General features: G+C 35.1%; 2 protein-coding genes across 2 annotated transcripts; both read right to left on the bottom strand.

The window, feature by feature from the left end:
- Positions 1-1,315: 1,315 nt before the first annotated feature.
- On the bottom strand, positions 1,316-3,027 carry LOC100855209 (bZIP transcription factor 11). Its single transcript, XM_003634324.4, has one exon. The coding sequence runs from the start codon at positions 2,142-2,144 to the stop codon at positions 1,680-1,682; it is 465 nt and encodes a 154-aa protein (XP_003634372.1). The 5' UTR covers positions 2,145-3,027; the 3' UTR covers positions 1,316-1,679.
- Positions 3,028-11,054: 8,027 nt separating this feature from the next.
- On the bottom strand, positions 11,055-14,636 carry LOC100254083 (mitogen-activated protein kinase homolog NTF3). Its single transcript, XM_002281039.5, has 3 exons — positions 14,068-14,636; positions 13,127-13,553; positions 11,055-12,041 (listed from the first exon to the last, which is right to left on the bottom strand). The coding sequence occupies exons 2-3, from the start codon at positions 13,547-13,549 to the stop codon at positions 11,349-11,351; spliced, it is 1,116 nt and encodes a 371-aa protein (XP_002281075.2). The 5' UTR covers positions 13,550-13,553; positions 14,068-14,636; the 3' UTR covers positions 11,055-11,348.
- Between the last annotated feature and the right edge of the window lie 2,334 nt (positions 14,637-16,970).

Genomic DNA, 16,970 nt, shown 5'->3' with positions numbered 1-16,970 from the left:
TGAAGCATACATCAAAGAGTTGATTGATTTTGTCCGTTTGGCAATGTTAACAGCGCACGCGTGGGAGGAATTTTTCAGTTGGTTTGAATTTGGAACTTGTTTGACAATGATTGTAGGGAATATTTTTAATCGTTTTAGCATTTGAAGGGAGCATGGGATAAATGCATTGAGATCGCATTAGGAGGCCGCTTTAATCGGGAGATCAAGCATGGAATCAGCAGTGGAGGAAGCGCAAATCTCAATGAACATACAATGAACCAAGCCAAAATCATTGGAGTACGTATCAGCACACCTAGCACAACAGCCAAGGCAGGAAAGAAGGCGAGGCACGGATGGAGGGAGTTGTTTATGTTTCTCTTTACTGGTTTGTCTCTCTTGAAATTTAATATAGTTTTCTTTCCAAAACACGAGAATACAAACAAAGAGTGAAAGAATCTATCATGTAGAGAATAACTTAGGCGGACTGAAATTGAAAAGGAGTGTTGGTTGCGGTGCTGCCTTCCATCCCCATTCGTGGGTCAAGCATTTCAAGCACTTTTTCAACGGGCATTAAGCAGCCAACCGCCACAATGGACAGAAGAGAAAAAGAAAACCTCATTTTGCACGCATGTTTGAAATTTGAATTGCTACATGGGATTGGCAGGTTCGTTGTATTAACTTAAGATTTGAATGTGACTGCTTGTTTTTAGTCCCCGTTTGGTCAAAATTTACGAGCTCTCAAAAGGTGACTTTGCCTCCATTTCTATCTGCTGATTATAAAAAACACCATACTTTGATTCAATTTGCTATGGGATTTTTCTACATTCTAACTCTGCCTCTCTTAACTCAAAAGGGTAGAGCTCCAAGCAAGGGTTTAGTCTCTTGTACCCTAAAGAATTTCTTCTTCACCCACCCATCACTATGACACGCAACTGAGGAACAGAGCAGTTAATGCCAAGACAAGTTGCAGTGTTGCTTAAAGAAATAGAAATGTCAATTGGTGTTACGTCTCTCAATTATGCTTTTAAATTATATTGAATGCAAGAGGCTGTGCCTTTCTTGTATTCTACAAAAAGGCCAAAAAAAACAAAAAAAGAGGAAAAGGAAAAAGGAAAGGAAGCGGTTTCTTTCATTACCTCAGTTGCAGGCTTGCAGCAGGCTATTAAATGCAGAGACCCACCATCTATAATAATACCCATAACAATAAATAAGCACCACCAGAAAGTATATATTTGAAGATGGTAAAATACAAATTTATGTGTTGATCACATATGGTCAAACAGAAGGACAGAGATTAAGAGGAGAACATTACGTAAGAAAACCACTACAGTACCAATGAGGAAAGTTGATATATATATATCTTATCATATAAATAGAGAAACAAAATACATCAGCAGCCCTTCAATCCATACCACATATATATATATTATATAGACTGACCCATTTACAAACCAAGTACCCAGTTGCCAGATTAACTACTGGGTATTTTTTTCCATGCCATCCCCTGACTGTCATACTGATTTACCTCCGGTCCTAAACTAATGTAATAATAATAAAATAAAGAGGGGAAAAAAACACCCTTCTTTTTCTTCTTCTCCACTCAGTGGGACCTTGAACAAACACTACCAATAAAGGAACAAGACAAACAATACACTGGACATTTTCAACCATGATGATGATGATGATGACACGAAGGAGGATCAGTATGGAAACATGTCTACAGAAGCAATGATGGGTTGGTTAAGGTAAAGGTAGTTCATTGGGTTCATGAAGGGATCAACAGTGACGGGAAGATCCTCAGTTTCAAAGACGCCATTGCTTGTGTTCATGTAATTGAGGATGTCATTGAGAGACTGATATCTGTGGCTCAGTTCCATAGCCTGAGCCCTCAAAATTGAATTATCAGCCTCAACGGTCAAGTAGCGCTGGTTGGTGATGTTGATGCTTGAAAGGATTTCGTTATTTTCCTTCCTGAGCTGAGCAACTTGGGCCATCAGATCATCCAGGTGCTTCTGTTTTCTCATCCGGGAACGCCTTGCGGATTCCCGATTTGATAGCATTCTCTTCCTTTTTCTTTGATCCATCACATGCTGCAGATCCTCTTCAGAACCAGAGTTCTGAAGCTGAGTTGATCCTGAAGAGTTTCCACTTGAAGAAGCCATCATACTATATTTATACCACAGACACTAACAATCTCAGCAGTACTATAAACTTTGCTAAGAGATCGAGAAGACACAGGACACAGGACCCAAACACTAGTTATTTTTATACAGTACTAATATCTATTTTAAAATCAAGCCAAAATCAGAGACAGTTCATGAAAAAACATAGAACCAGTAGAGGAACACAACAGAGAAAGATTGAACTAAGTGGGTCCTGCGTTTGAGTGAGGAATTTATCATAAACCCGGAGCGGAGGATTTCACTGACAACTGGAGACATGAGTCTCAAACGTTAAGAATAAAACATTCAGCATCAAGATCGGGAGAAAGAAACCACCCCAGATCTAAACAAATGGAAAAATGGGGTTTTGATGGAGAAATCAAAGACCCAGATTCATGAACAAAAACCCCCCCGGAAATCAAAATCAGAGCAAGAGTTGATTTCAGCAGAGGTTCCCCCAGCTTCGGGTCTAGAAACCAGAACCCCAAGATCAAACCTTGGAAAACAGAGGCTGGACACCCTGAAAGAAAACCGGCAGAACCTCAGATCTATGAAGGAGATGTCCTAAGGCAGAACACCCAAGATCTATAGGGGAGGAAGAGAAGAAAAGAGAAGAGGTTGTGGAGGATATTGAGAGGCCAATTTATAGAACAAAAAGGGGACAAGAAAATGCAAGAAAATAAGAGAAAATCATTAATAAAACACAAATAATAATAATAATGGACAGGGAAAAAGGTGTGGAGAGAGTAGTTGAGAAGAGGTGATTGGAGCATGTGGGGTTAGAGTGGACACCAAATTTCCACTATCCTCCAATTACAGCTGGTGAGGTGAGCGGTCAGCAACACCACCCTACAAAATCCAATTCCAAACCCCAAACCCCAAAAAAATTAATAATGGACATCTCTACTGTTTTCTCTTTTCTTCTACATTTTTTACCTATCTTTCACCGCCAGATTTTACCGTTATCGTATGGTTGATATGGTTGTGAAAGCTGACAACTCATTCCCCAGTAGATTCCTGTGGGCGGAGGTGGAGTTACAACTACTGGGATTTGTCAGAATGGGTATTTTGGTCATTTACGACTGTCATGCTTTTGAGTGAGCTTGTTTTGAACTCTGAGAAGTCAGAAAACTTTTTGCCTTTCCCTGAGTGAAAATGCAGGCCAAGTTAAAACCATTGGAAAAAAACTGTTTTCCAAATAATGATATTATTATTATTATTATTATTATTAAAAAACCATGTCATACTTATATTTAATTTATTAAAAAAAGAAGTTCATTATTTTTTAATGTTCCATATTTATTAAAAATAAAAATTATAATTCATCACAATAGTTATTATTAAAAAAGTATAAATTTTTTTACATGTATAATATTATCTTTAAAAAAAAAAAGATAAAAGTTGTTACTATACTCTAAAAACACTTTTATAAATTTTAGTTCTTTTTAGCTATAAATCATATTTGTTAACAAAAGTTTTTTGTTTTCCAAATGAGTGATGTAGAAAATTGAAAAAAATATATGAAAAAAATGTAAATTAAAGAGTAAATTTATTATTCAAGATATTTAGGTATGTTTGGTAACTGTTTTTAAAAATAATTATTGAAAAATATTTTTTGAAAACTTTTTTTTAATGTTTTATACAATAAAAGTTTGTTTAAAAATTTAAAATATTTTAAAATATGTTTTAAAAACAATTTTTATATTTAATGCTTTATTTTTAATTTTCAACATTTTTATATAATTATTATTTTTAAACAATTATAAAAAAAATGAAAATAATAGTAAACAACCAAATTATATTATCTAAAAATATTATATTTTCTATTCTTATAAGAAAAAACAAAAGCAGTTTTTGATTATTAAACATGTTTTCTTAATATTTTGTTTTAAAAAATGGAAAATTGTTCTTTAAAAATAATTCCTATATTTCTCATGTCTCAATTTAATATTATTATATTTTATTTCTTATCCTAAAATATACTATACCAATCAATGAAAGAAGGCTAAAAGGGGAGAAACATTATCCATTCAAGGAATGATTTTATTGTGTGGTTTTGAAAAAAAATGCTCCAAAAAAATCCCCATCTCCCCATCCCCCTTTTGCTTTTGATTTTCAGAGTTTGGTCCCCTTCCCACCAATACCTCTTTGGTGTCAAGTGTTAACAACCCTCAACAGACTGAACCCAAAAATCTTGTGGATGGAGAAATATCTGCTTTCTTTTTTCTCTATTTATCAGCAAAACTTTATTCAAACTGTACTTGCCATGTGCCTTTCACATATATTCAAGGTGAAGATTCATTAATCTCCAAAGCTTATGCTAAAAGATTACTTCATTCAATTATAAACACGGATTAAAGCATATTTGGGAGTGTTTTTATTTAAAATGTTTTTTTTGAAGAATTAATTATCAATTATTTTTTCGTAAATTATTATAAGTGATTTTTCAAAATTTTAAAAATATTTTCTAAATTTTAACTGTATTTCTCGGGTTTCCTTCATTTAAAAAAGAAAAATAGGTAGTTAACTTGTGAATTAAGGAAATAGATACTCCTACTTTTAAAAAAAATGAGACAGAAAATTGTGATTAAAGATTAATTTGCTGAAAGGTGGGTGTTTCTTTCAAAGAGTGCTTTCATTTTCCCACCAAAATAAATGGAGCTTCATGAATATTATGGGCTAAAGACTCTCCAACAACCTTTAAAGCTTTTGATTACAATGATTTGCAGCCTGTGAAATCAGGGTGAGTCCAGAAAAGGTAGAGAGTAGTGTGTGGGTGTGTGAGAGAGAATGACTAAATTGACAGAATGATTCTTTTGATATGTGGGAAAGGAAGAAGGGAAGAGGAGCCGGCTTCTGATATTGTAGGACCCTACTACTTTTATCCCATGTAATTAGGATTTTTCTTTACTTCCCTTTCAACATAAGGAAAAGTTAAGAGGGTGATGGACATCTCATAAGAAAGTGGAAGTGGGACTGGGAAAGACTAGAGTGGACATTAATGATGGCAAGCAATCCCATCTTCATATCCTCCTTTTTGTAACTTGTGACTTGCATTTATACAATGCCCACACACTTTGGCCATTTTAATATTTTTTGAAAATAAATTTTAAAACTAATCATCAATTGTTTCTATATATAAAATTTTATTTCACAACTTAAATATGAAAAATAATTTTTTTAGTTTTTATATGAAAATTTATTCTATTTATTTATATTTTTATACTTTCATCTTATTTGTTTGTATTATGTAATTTATGTGTTTACATTTGAATTTTATATTTGAATTTTGATTGATATCAATCTGGTAACTTAGCATTTTCCAAATCTCATTCATTAGAGAGTGCATCATTGCTCCCCTCTTCAAAATATCTATCACCAACAGAGATGGCAGAAGTGCATATTTGAGATGGATGAGAAAAGGGGACAGAGACATCAAGCTCCTCATCAATAATTGAAGATGCAGTAAAAAGTAGAATTGGTGTTTAGTAGGATGTGATCATGGTGACTGAGGTGACTAATGTTCCAGGACACAGGCAACACAAAATTTAAAAGAGCAGAGATGGGGGAGCATGAAAGATGAGTCCCACTGTTGTCAATTCCGGTGTAAAGCAGGCCCAATGCCAGAGAGGATACGCATTGGTCAGAGAGGGTGATAGGCTAGTGGGTAGTTGTGAAGGGCGATTTTAAGGCACTAACCCCAAAGTTGCCTACTGGAAGAGGGCTCCTCCCGAAAGCATTCTGCTTTTGCTGGGTGTCATTTCAGGCATTTTGGCTATTTGACATGTCCCAAGTTGCTTACCAACAGTGCCTTTCAGTACCATGTGAGCCCCAACACTTTTGCCGTAAACATCAACATTGGGAAATTGGGAATTTGATGCTCTTTTATTTGGTATTTGCATTTCTTCTGTAATAAATGACTGATAAGCTCTGCTCCCTATGTTTGCACAGCAGCACAAGAAAGAAACCTTTTCTTTTCTGTTTTTTTTTATTACAAGTTGGCCTTGGCCTCCTACTCTCAGGAAAAAGTCAAGAGGATGTGGTGAATTTTAACTGGGAAAAGTTAAGTTTAATAACCTATTTGAAATAGGTAAGTAGACAACAAAAAAAATCAGACTTGAGAAAGATTATGGGAATTTGAAATGTTTCATTCAGTACTGTCTCTAGAACTCTAGAAGCCACTGTAACTTGGGTTGGGGTGGCAATAAGTCCACAGCCAACCAAGCCTAAGAATATTCTTAAAGCATCATATGTAAATACTAAATCCCACCTCTTTTCTAAACAAAAATATTAAAATATATCAGGCATCATACGTAAAAACCTTGCAACTTTTTTCTTTTTCTGCCCATTTATGTGATGAAGGCCTGGAAGTAAATATGAATGACCTACCACTTAAACGTGATCATGCATCACTGGTTATGTGTCCAAATCAAAGGACCCCACTACATAAATAGGAAAAGAAAAATCTTTTTCTAGAGTCATAAACTGATGTACATGTGTTACATTACAATTGGGGTTGTTCAGGTTTACACATCACAGATTTTCTCTATTGTTCAAAGTATGAAGAGACCCAGAAGAATTCTGGCCATGGGAGGCTTGACTGGTGCAAGTACTATCACATGTGAAATATGTTATTCTTTTGCATATTCAACCCATGAACACCACCCATCCATTAAAATACTAGACCAAGCTCAGGAAAAATCCAGATTGGGTCAGAGATTCTCCATCGATTCACTAAAACGATCAGTCAAAATTTTGAATTTTTTTTCAGTAGTAACATGGTGTGGAGAAATGAACTAGGGTGGCACCCACTATGCCAGGAAACCTCCATTAAGAAGTGGATTGAATGTTGATCACGTTTAAATCATTTCATTTTGTTTTCAAAGCATTAAGGAATTCTATTTTATCATAGGATTCCAGCGAGTGATTATGGTAGTTTGTTGGTTGAAATGATTATTCACCTGAGGGGAAAATAATGTAAGAAGGAAAATACTTTTCCTGTTGTGTCAATAGCCCACAACAAATACCAGGAGGAAATGGAGTTCAAAAGAAAGAAAAAGTGGAATCATGGGATGGTTGATTTTTCTTAAAAAGAGGTAAATTATTGAAAGGGGAATGAAATGAATGATTTGACAAAACACTAAACTCAGTCTTCACCGAACACTTTGTTAATCCAACCAAAAAGCAAAATGAAAGACAAGAGGGAGCAAAAAAAAGAAAAAACTCTTTGTCTTTACCAAGAGGTGGAAGAAAGGAAGGAATCAATGAAAAAAATGTGCAGGCATCACATGGAAAGAGTTGTGTCCGTGGCCCCAGGCTCCATTAATAAGTGAGACCGAGGCCTGAGGGGCTGGTTGAACATAGAGACGTGGCTAGGTTGCAGTGGTGCCAAACACACACTAGTGAACTGATCACTGATTGAATATCTCACCTGCTCCAAATCAAATGATTTGATCATTTCACAGCCATTGAAATTTGGAAGATTTGGTCTTGACCCAGAGGTACCATTCATAGTTTTTGGTGTAACTAGTTTGGGTACTCTTTTTCTTTTTTTTCTTGTTTCTAAATTTGAAGATTTGTCAGTGTACTTTAATTTATTTATTTATTTTTTGTTTTCAAGTTTACTTCTTCATGGGAGATTTGATGAGTGTGTTTTACGTGTATGTGTGTAACTGAAAAAGAGTGAGCACAAAAAGGGTGGGAAGGTCGGTTTGTAGGGTCACACAAGGGTTTAATTTGTTAGAGACTTTTGAAGAGGGGCCTCAGGGGCAGGCCCCAAGCCATGCAAGTATATTTGCTGATGCTTTATATATTTAAGAATAAACTAATAGATTTCATGTGTTATTTTTGGGGCATGGAACTCCATTTGAGATGTGGGTTGGGGTGGGTCTTTACTCTTTCATTCCTCATAGGCACATAAGTGAAGTATAATAGGCTTCCCTAAAGGGAGCATCATCATCATCATCATCACCATCCTCATTTCCCTTTCTTTCTCTTTAACTTCTTTAGTGCTGCCCTTTTTCCTGTTACCTCCCCAATCCCATGCCATGCCATGATATTTTTCTTCACACCAACTGATTGGCTGCCATGCAATGAACAGATTCAGATCAGAAAACACACTTGGGCTTTCAAACTTCAGACAAAAAACATATATGTAATTCAATTATTACCTCTAATTCTGTCCACTTGATCATAAAAACATAGGCTGCTGAGTGCTGATCAGTGACAAAGTTTCTACAAGGACATGGGGTTGGAGCCAACAAGATCCTGACACAAGATTCGGACCACTAATGCTTCGTTGCTAAATGATCTGCAGAGACAATTGAGAGATTTAGTTGTAAGGCCATGTGGTACACATGGATCCCTTTTTGAGCTAGGTTTCTGTTTATTGATGCCACTACCAGTACCAGTTATGATGATTTTCCCAACTTTTGGTAACCTCACTCTCCTCCTGAACCTCCTCAACTTGCTCCACCCCTCAGTTTTTGGTGGGCTGCCTCTGGAGAAAAAAAAGACACCAAATATCTAGTACACCCATGTGCTGCTTTATTGTCTTTAATCTTCTTTAGACTCAGACACTCAAAAGGAATGGGGGGGTTTCCTCCATCAGAAAACAATGGTGCATTGGTGACTTCTGTGTCAAAGTGAAATCATCAAAGTTATGGTAAGTTTAGTGCTGTCATTCCATCCTGTTCGCTGTGTGTGTACATTATTATACTTTAGGGGTTCCTTATCCCAATTCCCAAGTGATGTAACTTGCCCACTTGCCCTGATCATCTCTAAATTCCAAGCCAACCATGCCCAGATTATCAGAAGAAAAAAAAAACCAGATGTGACCCAGTTCATCAAATCCATCACCCAAAACTTAAAACAGATTTGGATTTGAAATGACTAATCAATCATGGTGTGGAAGGAATAAGAATAAGCGTTTTAAATTCAATTTAAAACAAAAATGATGCTAACCTTTTTTGTAGTTGTCTAGTTAAAAAAATGACAAAAAAAAAATAATGCAGATGGGGAAGATGAAGATTTGCTTTTTGTCAAGGACAGATAAACGAGAACCATATTCTGAATTGTGAGTGGGTGGTGGATTAATATTCCTGATTGCCAACAATGGAGTCCAAAAGCAGGATGGGGAAAGAGGTGATCAAGAGGTAATACTGATACAGATACTCATATATTCAATGGTGGGTAAAGAAAGATGAGTGTAGATAGTAGTGAGTACATTCCCCATGGCATTGAACCTGTCATTCAAGAAAACAGTCTTCCTGAAAAGCAATCCAAACTTGGCTGCTCTGTTCCTAATCGTGTGAACATTTAAGCATGTGACACTTTACAAAAAGAGGGAAAAAGAGGGCGACTCCAGAAGCTGACAAAGAATCCCACAAACTTTACTACTTTAAATCTCAAATCTTATCATAAAATATATATGTATGGATCTCGTTTCTTCTTTCATTTTCCTGGATGCTTCCCGTCTACGGTCTACCCCAAAACCTTGGTTTATTAGGCATTAAACAATGCAATTACATATGTTTGTTTGTATATTTTTTATAATAGACAAATTCGAAGCTCTTTTTTGCTTAGCTGTTTGGAGTATAGTGTAAGGCTATGTTTGGTGCCCCGGGAATGTAAAGAAAAGAAAATAAGAAAAATTAGAATGGAAGAAAAAATAAAGAAATGTTAAAAATAAATTTAATAGTAAAATAAAATATGAGAACTATTTCTTTAGAATTTTTTCATTTTCGTAATACTTTTTTGAAATCGAACATATCATAATAGTAATATTAATTAGATTTTATTATTTCTAAGCAGTCTTTTTTTCTTAACGAATTCAATAAACAAATGCTTTCATTTTCACAAAAATATATAAAAATATGCTATTAAATATATAAAAATATTATTATTGTTATTAATATTATTTTTGTGGAGGGTGTTTGAGATGGCGTGATGGAGGTAACTTAGAGGCCAGCTTTGGTGGAGTGCGACATGTGAGGAAAAAGGAGAAAATGGAAAGGTGGCGAGTTGGATGGTCAGACGGGGTAGGTAAAGGCTGCAAGAGTAAATGTTGAGGGCCGCAAGTTGAGCCACTTGACACCCGCGATTGCGCCTACTTCCCTACTCAAGAGCCTAGGATGCCTGGAGTCCGGATTCGGAGACAATCAAGATGTGGACCCTTCTCTTCATTCTTCCCAACCAGTTTTCACTTAAAATTTCCCTTTCAGGACATTTGGCAGTAGCGTTCTCCGAATTATTTCAGAATTTAGCGTATAAATTTTAGAAAATAAAATAGTAATTATTTAGAAAATATCTACTTCTATAATTCCTTCATGAACATTATGATAAATATATTCATTTCATTATAATTGACCGGTAAGTAGTATACAGTTCAAAATCAATTGATTTAGTGGAAGCATAGATGGGTTCCGTATTGTGCGAACAGGTCCAACCCAACTAGGGGCGTTTGGACCGTACGGGCCAGTGGCAACGCAACCATTAATACATTGGGCTATTATGAAAGCTAAGAGCTAGTGGCAGAAAAGATCATTGGGCTCAAACATGATGGCCGACCCCAAATACCACGGAGTGTTGTATCCAGGTTCTTTAAGCAGCTTCATGTGGGTACCTGCACAAGAAGCATGTCGGAGTGGGCCAAGCTTAGCCCAGACAGAGCCCAATATAAATAGTCAGATGGGTACAACCGTACCTGTTTGCATATCCTCCCATATCGTTGAGCATGGATTGCTAGTTTCAAACATAGGATAAGTCATAAGATTCAAGAGAAACCACAACTCAAGTCTTGCATATGTTACAAGCATGCCAAGCTTGGTTTCATATCTATGAAATTCTTACGGGTAAAGCTAAAACTTAAAAGTACGACCCTCAAACAGGGAAACAGACTTTCTTCAAACTCAATTATGCTAATAGTCTTGTCATAACTCATACATAAAGATAAATAGTAGGGTTAATTTACAAACAAAAAGTCACCAGATGCATATAACAGCACACGTATGTACAAGTCAAGGAGGCCACCTACGGTACAGAGCTCAAGCTCATTAACAAGTTCTTATAACAAAAACCACATGAGATAATTAGTCATAACATGCATTAAGAAGCACAAACTACTAATGCATGTTTCTTCAAGATTTTAAGGAAAAAGAAAAAGGACAACCTTCCTAGGCCGCTATGAAACCAAGGAAGAAAAGGTTACTAACTTGCCTCCCCATTGCTTGTAACAGCTTCAGGATGATAATGGAGCATTTCCTTCCACATCATCTCCCTTATCATCTCTTCCCCTAAATCCTCGTCTATGTCCAGATCAATGGGGACCTGTGCTGGAGGGTTCTTACTGGGATCATACAGTGAGGACATGAAAGGGTGTTGGAGTGCTTCGGTGACACCAATCCTCTTTGAGGGGTCAAAAATTAGCATCTTCTGCAGCAGATCAATTGCCATGGGATGGGCATTTGGGTAAAGACGGGAAAAAGGCGTCCCTGGTGAGAACGGGAGAGACTTGATGTATTTCCTTGCTTTGGGGTTGTCAATGAATTCAATATCAGCCTCCCTCTGGCTCCCAAGGATGTTGATGATCAGTTTGAGCTGGTTAAGACACTCTGTGCCAGGGAATATAGGTTTCCGGCCGAGAAGCTCCGCAAAGATGCATCCAACAGACCACACATCAATGGAGGTTCCATAGTTGTCACAGCAGAGGAGGAGTTCTGGGGCCCTGTACCAGCGAGTGACCACATACTCAGTCATGAACTGGCCCTTGCCAGTGCTAGTTCGAGCTAGCCCAAAATCACATATTTTTAGGTCACAGTTTGCATTGATAAGAAGGTTTCCAGGCTTCAAGTCTCGGTGGAGGATGTTTGCTGAGTGGAGATACTTCAGGCCTCGGAGCAACTACACTAGGACATTTGGATTAGTTCCACAATAAAAAGAGAATTAAGCAAATTCAAGGTTGATAGATCTTTCAACATTTTTACTACAATAGGGTGTGCTAGTATATTTTAGAAATTAGAAACAAACAGTGGATAGCTTGAAATGCCCATTTCACAAAGAATGGTATGCAGACAAATAGGGACAGGAGAACAACAAATAAAACATGAGGAGGAAAAACAAAAAACCAGCAACAACAGATGGATACTACACAGTAATTAGACCCACAGCAGATGTATAAATGTTAAGAATTCATTATTACTAAAGAATACAGAAAGGAATCATATACACTTGGCAACCATGTTGGCAATGTACAAACTTACCAAAGGCTAAGAACATAACTGGAAAAAAGAAGAAGAAGAAGAAGAAGATGATGATGGTGATGAAAGAGAGAAAAAGCAAAACAAAGCATTCAGACATACATACATATATACACATATGTCATGAATCATTAATTTTGGGTTATGGAAATTTTTACAGCTAATGAGTTACAAGACACCTATAACCAAAAGGAAAGGAAAAGCTGACTAGAAGATCTTAAATCTTGATTCGCTCAGCACATTTTGGTATGGGTGACAGTTCTGTTTTCACCCCCTTTTACCTAATGAAGTGCTTCTTAATATAAGCCATGTTAGAACTTAACAACAAGATGGAACTGTTATATGTCCCCATAAATAAGATGACCAAAAAGAATCCTATTTAACAAATGCAAAACTTTTATTACAAAAAAGTTCACCTGCAAACCTTTCATTTCTCATTTTTTCATATGAAAACCATTCACTAGTGTTATTGAAATAATTTGAATAACTATAATCAAAATGCAACAGTTGTATGTTAAAGCAGGGGTTAATGATTATCCTCATTTCTACTGAAATCATATCAAAATGATAATAGGGCTAGTTAACTAAACCTTATATTATATCACTTAACTTTGCTAAATTAAAGAAGCTTTCTAAAATAGGGATTCAATACTAGAGCATAACCCACTTTTTAGAACCATCCAAAATACTGAAATTACTTCACTTGACTAACAACTAACAAGATGATACCTGGAACAGAAAATATTGGCAGTGGTCATTAGTAAGCGCTTGGGAGGACTTAATAATCTGGTGCAAATCCGTATCCATGAGTTCATAAACCAGATAGACATCCTTGAAACTTCTCCTGTGTATAGGCATCATGACATCTTTTAAAGCAATCACATTTTCATGTCGAAGATGCCGAAGAAGTTTAATCTCACGCAAAGTTCTCAGTGCATCAACACGGTTATCAAACGCATTATGTATCTTCTTAATTGCAACTTTCTCATTGGTTTCCTTGTTCACAGAAGAGCACACGATACCGTATGCTCCCCGACCTATTGGCTTGATGGGCACATATTTTGTATCAATCTCAAACAAAGTCTGCCACATTGAATAATAATGTTTTCCTTCGCATCTAGTCCCATTTGGAGGCTCAACTGGAGTTGCCATTTCCCTGAACATCATCATAAAAAAAATTCATTATCCCAGAAAACACAAGAAATCATCAAATCTAAGTACCTCAATCATTTGGGCAAGCCTTAAATAAGCATCTAATCGTTGTTGTACTCATCGGTTTAGGGTTTAATTCAATTCAATTCCAACAAATGCGACAGTATTTGACATCTACCATACAAAAGAAAAGCAAATAAATGGAAACTAACTTTCCAAAACTACTGTTTAAAACAACTTCAGATTTGGAATTGAATTTCACGTGGTAAACCCCAAACCACACAGCAAACACATTCAAATTCCATGAAAACGGAATTTCAAACCAAATCCAATTGCGTTCAACCAAATACAGTACAGTTATAACGAAGAGAATCAAATTTTTTTTTGAAAAAAAAAAAGAGTCAAAAAGAGAAAAGTTACTGATCTTGGAAAAAAGGCAACTACAATTTCAGGAATATATGACAATTAATAATTACGGAAAAAAGAACAAAGTTATTTATTTTTTGAAAAGGAAAAACCTGCTCCTTTGATTCGATCTTCTCCAACCCCTCTTTATTCAAAGCACCAACTTTGACCGTTTCTATGCATTTTCCCGCGACATCGATCACTCGAACCTGTTCATACCATCAGAGAGTACCTTATTCAACCAAATCCTTTTCAAACCCTCAACCAGTTTTGTATCCCACATCAGAATTCATCCCAATTCCCCTAAAGTCTTCCCCAATCCCCCAAATCAAACACAACCCTAACCCTCCTTCGATCCTCCGTCCCCATTTTGCCCCAAAACCGCTAGATTTTTTATCCTTCGATCCTTCTCAAAAGCCCACAAAATTTCCAGAATTCTCTATCCTCCCCTTCACGATTCAGATCTAAATTAGATCTGTGGAAGCACTGGAGGGTTGTTATTTTGTCGCGATCGAGCTGCTAGAGAGCAGTGATCGAAGACTGTGGACGGGGAGATTATTAGAAGGAAAAAAACATGTGAATATTTTTTTGGATTTCATGCATCGCAGCACCAGAACCCGGGTTTGGCTCTCGTGACGACAAGTACGGATATTTTAATTAAATGGTGGGTCCCGTAAGTGGTTCCCCCCATGCGATGCTCAGGTTTTAGGATTAGAGATACTAAACGACGTCGTTGCACAAGGGATGTCGATGTGGATTTATGTCGGTCACTCGGTGGTAATGCAGGTAGTCATGCAACGACGGCGTTTCAATCTGGAAGGGCACCTTCCTGTTGGGGAACACAGAACCTCTTGGGGGGAATAGGATCCCATGTGCCCGTGACTAGGAAAGTTATGTGGTCCCTCGTGCAATCAACTTGAGTCTCACGCCCTTGATGGAGGAGTTCGGGGGTGGGCGAAGGAAGCGGCCAGCGGGGTGCCAGATACTTACCTGAGGTGCGAAGCAGGGGATTGGAAGATGGACCATGAATGCCCGTCATAATGGGACAAAATGTGGTCATTTATTCAAATAAATAATAATTAAGAGGTTTGATATTAATGTCAAAACGTATTCAAATTAATTATTGAAAACATTAGTAAAAAGCATTAAAGAAGTCATATTTCACAGTGTGAAACCAATTAAAAATGAAAATAACGTGCATTATAAATCCAATTTGAAATTTTTTTTAATTAAATATTATTTTAATTCTAGCTCATATATTATAAAATATGATTCTATTTCCAGGTCATTCATCATGGAATGAGGAACTTTGAAATACCCTCCCCCGTCGTCTCTTGTCTCTTGCGCATGTTTTTAAAAGCTCTAATCATTTCTTTTTTCTATATTATTAACTTCAATGATGATGACAACTCATGGCTGTCTTTGAAAGAATATCCTCGGCATTTCTTCTATCTTTTGCTCATGTTTTTCAAAGCTCGAGAGTAGTGTTTCCAACTGTTTTAAAAAATAGTATTGAAAAATAGTTTTTGAATTTTAATTTTTGTAAATAAAAGTCAATATACGTTAAAAATGATTTTTATGTTTAATATTTTATTTTTTATCATTCTATATATTTATATAATTATTTTTTAAAATAATTATTTAAAAATAAATGAAAATAACAATCAATAATTAAATATTGTTATTTGAAAATAACACGTTTTTTATTTTTAAGAATAAAAAACAAAAAACAATTTTTTTGTTATTAAACGTGTTTTTCTATTTTTATTGTTTTAGAGAATAAAAAATTATCCTGAGAAATAATTATCAATCAGCCTAATTTCCCCCCTAAAATATGCCTTTGATATATTTTATTTCATAAAAAATATTTCCAATATAAAAGCTTGGTTAGATGCAAGTATTGGAGATGCTTCATTAAATGCAAGTATTAAATTCCTATTAAGAAAATATCCCCCTTTTGTCTTATATTAAATGCTTTTTTTAATTATTAATTATATTTTTGTTAACATCCACTTAAAGCTTATTTATGAGTGATTTTAAGATGAGTTAAAACTGTTTTTTTTTTTTTTTTTATAAATATTGTGTGACAATTTTTTTAAAATTTTGAATAATCCTTTAAAGTGATTGTCGAACCGTTGATAATTCTTTCAAAAGTTTTTTTTTTTTTTTATATATAATGCATTGCCTAATATATTATTAAAATACTTTTTTATTTTATATTCAAACACTAGTGATTTTTTTTTAAAAAACATTTATAATGAAAATATTATTAATAAATATGTTATAGATAGAAGGTTTAAATTAGAATGATTGTTAAATCTTAATTATTTTTTAGTACAAATAAAAAATGTCTTTGAGCCTATAGTGTGTAACATATTGAGAGTTAACATTCATTCACCCAACACATAAACTTAATATGTAAAAATGAATTAAATTCCCTATTATAATAAGCATAGTGTAAAACATTACTAATTTTATTAATTTATCTTCAACATTTAAATCATTAATATAAATGTGGAATAATATCTAAGAATATTATTTTCCAAATAAGCACCAATCATGTTATAAATGAAGCACCAACATATGCAATCATAAACACAAATCATAAAGCCACCAATAAGTATATTTATTATGACCGTGATACAATAAATCATAGGTAAGAGAAAATTCAAAGAAGAAAAATAATAAGTAGTGGAAGTGTTGGAATGACTCAAATGCAATTCTGAGCGAGGTTGTGTATCATATATATATATATATAATGTTGAGATTATAAGAGATGTACATGTGTACTCTCTTAATAAATGAATGTAATTGTACAAACCAACCTCTAATAAAAATTATTATAACAAACTAATTGAAAGAAATGGTTACAAGAAAATAAATCAATTTATTAAGTTAGCTTAACATCCCCCTCAAATTGAATGGTTTGGGAAGAACAATTAACTTGCATTGAAGATTGGAGAAGCGAGTTAAAGAAAGAGCCTTGGTATAACATCAACTAGTTGGTCTTTAGAAG

This window comes from Vitis vinifera, chromosome 18, assembly GCF_030704535.1.
Source record: "Vitis vinifera cultivar Pinot Noir 40024 chromosome 18, ASM3070453v1".
NCBI lineage: Eukaryota > Viridiplantae > Streptophyta > Magnoliopsida > Vitales > Vitaceae > Vitis > Vitis vinifera.
This window is presented reverse-complemented; position numbering and strand designations above follow the sequence as displayed.

Bases quoted from the DNA above. Each gene is read 5' to 3' on its own strand.
- LOC100855209 (XM_003634324.4), bottom strand. From the start codon at position 2,144: ATGATGGCTTCTTCAAGTGGAAACTCTTCAGGATCAACTCAGCTTCAG.
- LOC100254083 (XM_002281039.5), bottom strand. From the start codon at position 13,549: ATGGCAACTCCAGTTGAGCCTCCAAATGGGACTAGATGCGAAGGAAAA. The intron at 12,042-13,126 runs GTATCATCTTGT...GTCCTAGTGTAG, and splicing joins GCCAATATTTTCTGTTCCAG to TTGCTCCGAGGCCTGAAGTA.